The sequence below is a fragment of the Mandrillus leucophaeus genome, unplaced genomic scaffold (genome assembly GCF_000951045.1).
Source record: "Mandrillus leucophaeus isolate KB7577 unplaced genomic scaffold, Mleu.le_1.0 Scaffold5, whole genome shotgun sequence".
Classification (NCBI taxonomy): Eukaryota; Metazoa; Chordata; class Mammalia; order Primates; family Cercopithecidae; genus Mandrillus; species Mandrillus leucophaeus.
Window position 1 is genome coordinate 410,480 of NW_012105364.1, and position 1,302 is coordinate 411,781.

A 1,302-nucleotide genomic window follows, 5' to 3' on the forward strand; every position below is an offset into this window, starting at 1 on the left:
AAAAAAAAAAAAAGAAAAATTATTTTGTTTCTTCCTGCTATATGGTAAGTTCTTCTATTGCTAGAAGTATCCTTTAGCAATCATCTTTACCATATCGATTAGAATGGCACAAGAATCAAGATTCTATCATTCCAGAACCAGGTACTCACATTGATCCAATTTTATCAATAATTTACTGTCAAGGATTAATACTCGCATGGTGCTCTGTCTTTACCAAGAGTTAATATCTATTGACCACTCAATTTACTTACCACTTTTGGTTTTGCTATAAAGTGTAACTTAAATATTAAGTTGTTTTGTACATTTCTGAACTTGCTTAAAATTAATAGCCAACATTAGCAATATCAGAGATTTTACTAGAAATGAACTGTTGATACCTCCAATAATTCAGATAAATTTCCAAGTCTTAGCAAGCCAATAAACAAACTTACCCATATCTGAAGTAAGTGCTAAACTGTCTGCAGAGGCGATGGGCAAGTTCTCGTTTCCCACAAGCTGCAGGACCAGCTAGTATCAGCATGGGATAAGGGGCATCCAGGCTGGGAAGAGTGCTACAACACAGGAGCAGAGTCAGTTCTCCTACTGTAGCCAGGGAGACAGCACATGAACTACATCCATTAGGCCATCATTAACCCGGCTGAATGAGGACTCGCTATAGAAGACACTGCGTAGAAGAATAGTTGTCCTTTCCGGAAACAGATTGATTATATGTCAAAAATCATATTCAAAGCATAGATAACAGTATAAGGTAAAATACGAAAACCTGTAAATTTGCTTTAACATGACTTTTAAAGGAAAACTATTAATATTTATTGGTTCTTGATTGCTAGAGTGAAATATTCCTCCCCAAAACTGATCAATGAAAGAAATGACTGTTAAAGTTAATTAAGACTGTAAAGTTAAGATAAATATTCATAACTACTGAATTAGAATGCAGTAACTTAACAGTAACAGGTAAAATTTACCTGAGCAATTACTATGTGCCAGGAAGCATTCTAAGAGTCATACATGTATTATCTCATTTAATTATCACAAGAAGCTAATGAAGATGTTTCTGTCATTATCCCCTTTTAACGTATGAAGAAACTGAAGTACAAGGAGGTTAATGAACTTGCTCAAAGTGATAGTTAATCAGGGAGAGCTGATATACAAATGTAGGCTTGACTGCCAAGCCTGAAGACTGGACTAGAGAATGAATTCATTAATAAAATCTACTGCAGCTGGGCGTGATGGCTCATGCCTGTAATCCCAGCACTTTGTGAGGCTGAGGCAGATTACCTGAGGTGAGGAATTCAAGACCAG

The 1,302-nt window shown here is 35.9% G+C and overlaps 1 protein-coding gene across 1 annotated transcript in view; it reads right to left on the minus strand.

Annotated features, from left to right (window-relative positions):
* LRGUK (leucine-rich repeats and guanylate kinase domain containing) overlaps positions 1 to 1,302 on the minus strand; it is a 143,036-nt gene that overhangs the window by 79,392 nt on the left and 62,342 nt on the right. Inside the window, exon 11 of the mRNA XM_011995826.1 lies at positions 432 to 551. Coding sequence (XP_011851216.1) covers positions 432 to 551 — 120 coding nt within the window. The remainder of the gene's footprint in view (positions 1 to 431; positions 552 to 1,302) is intronic.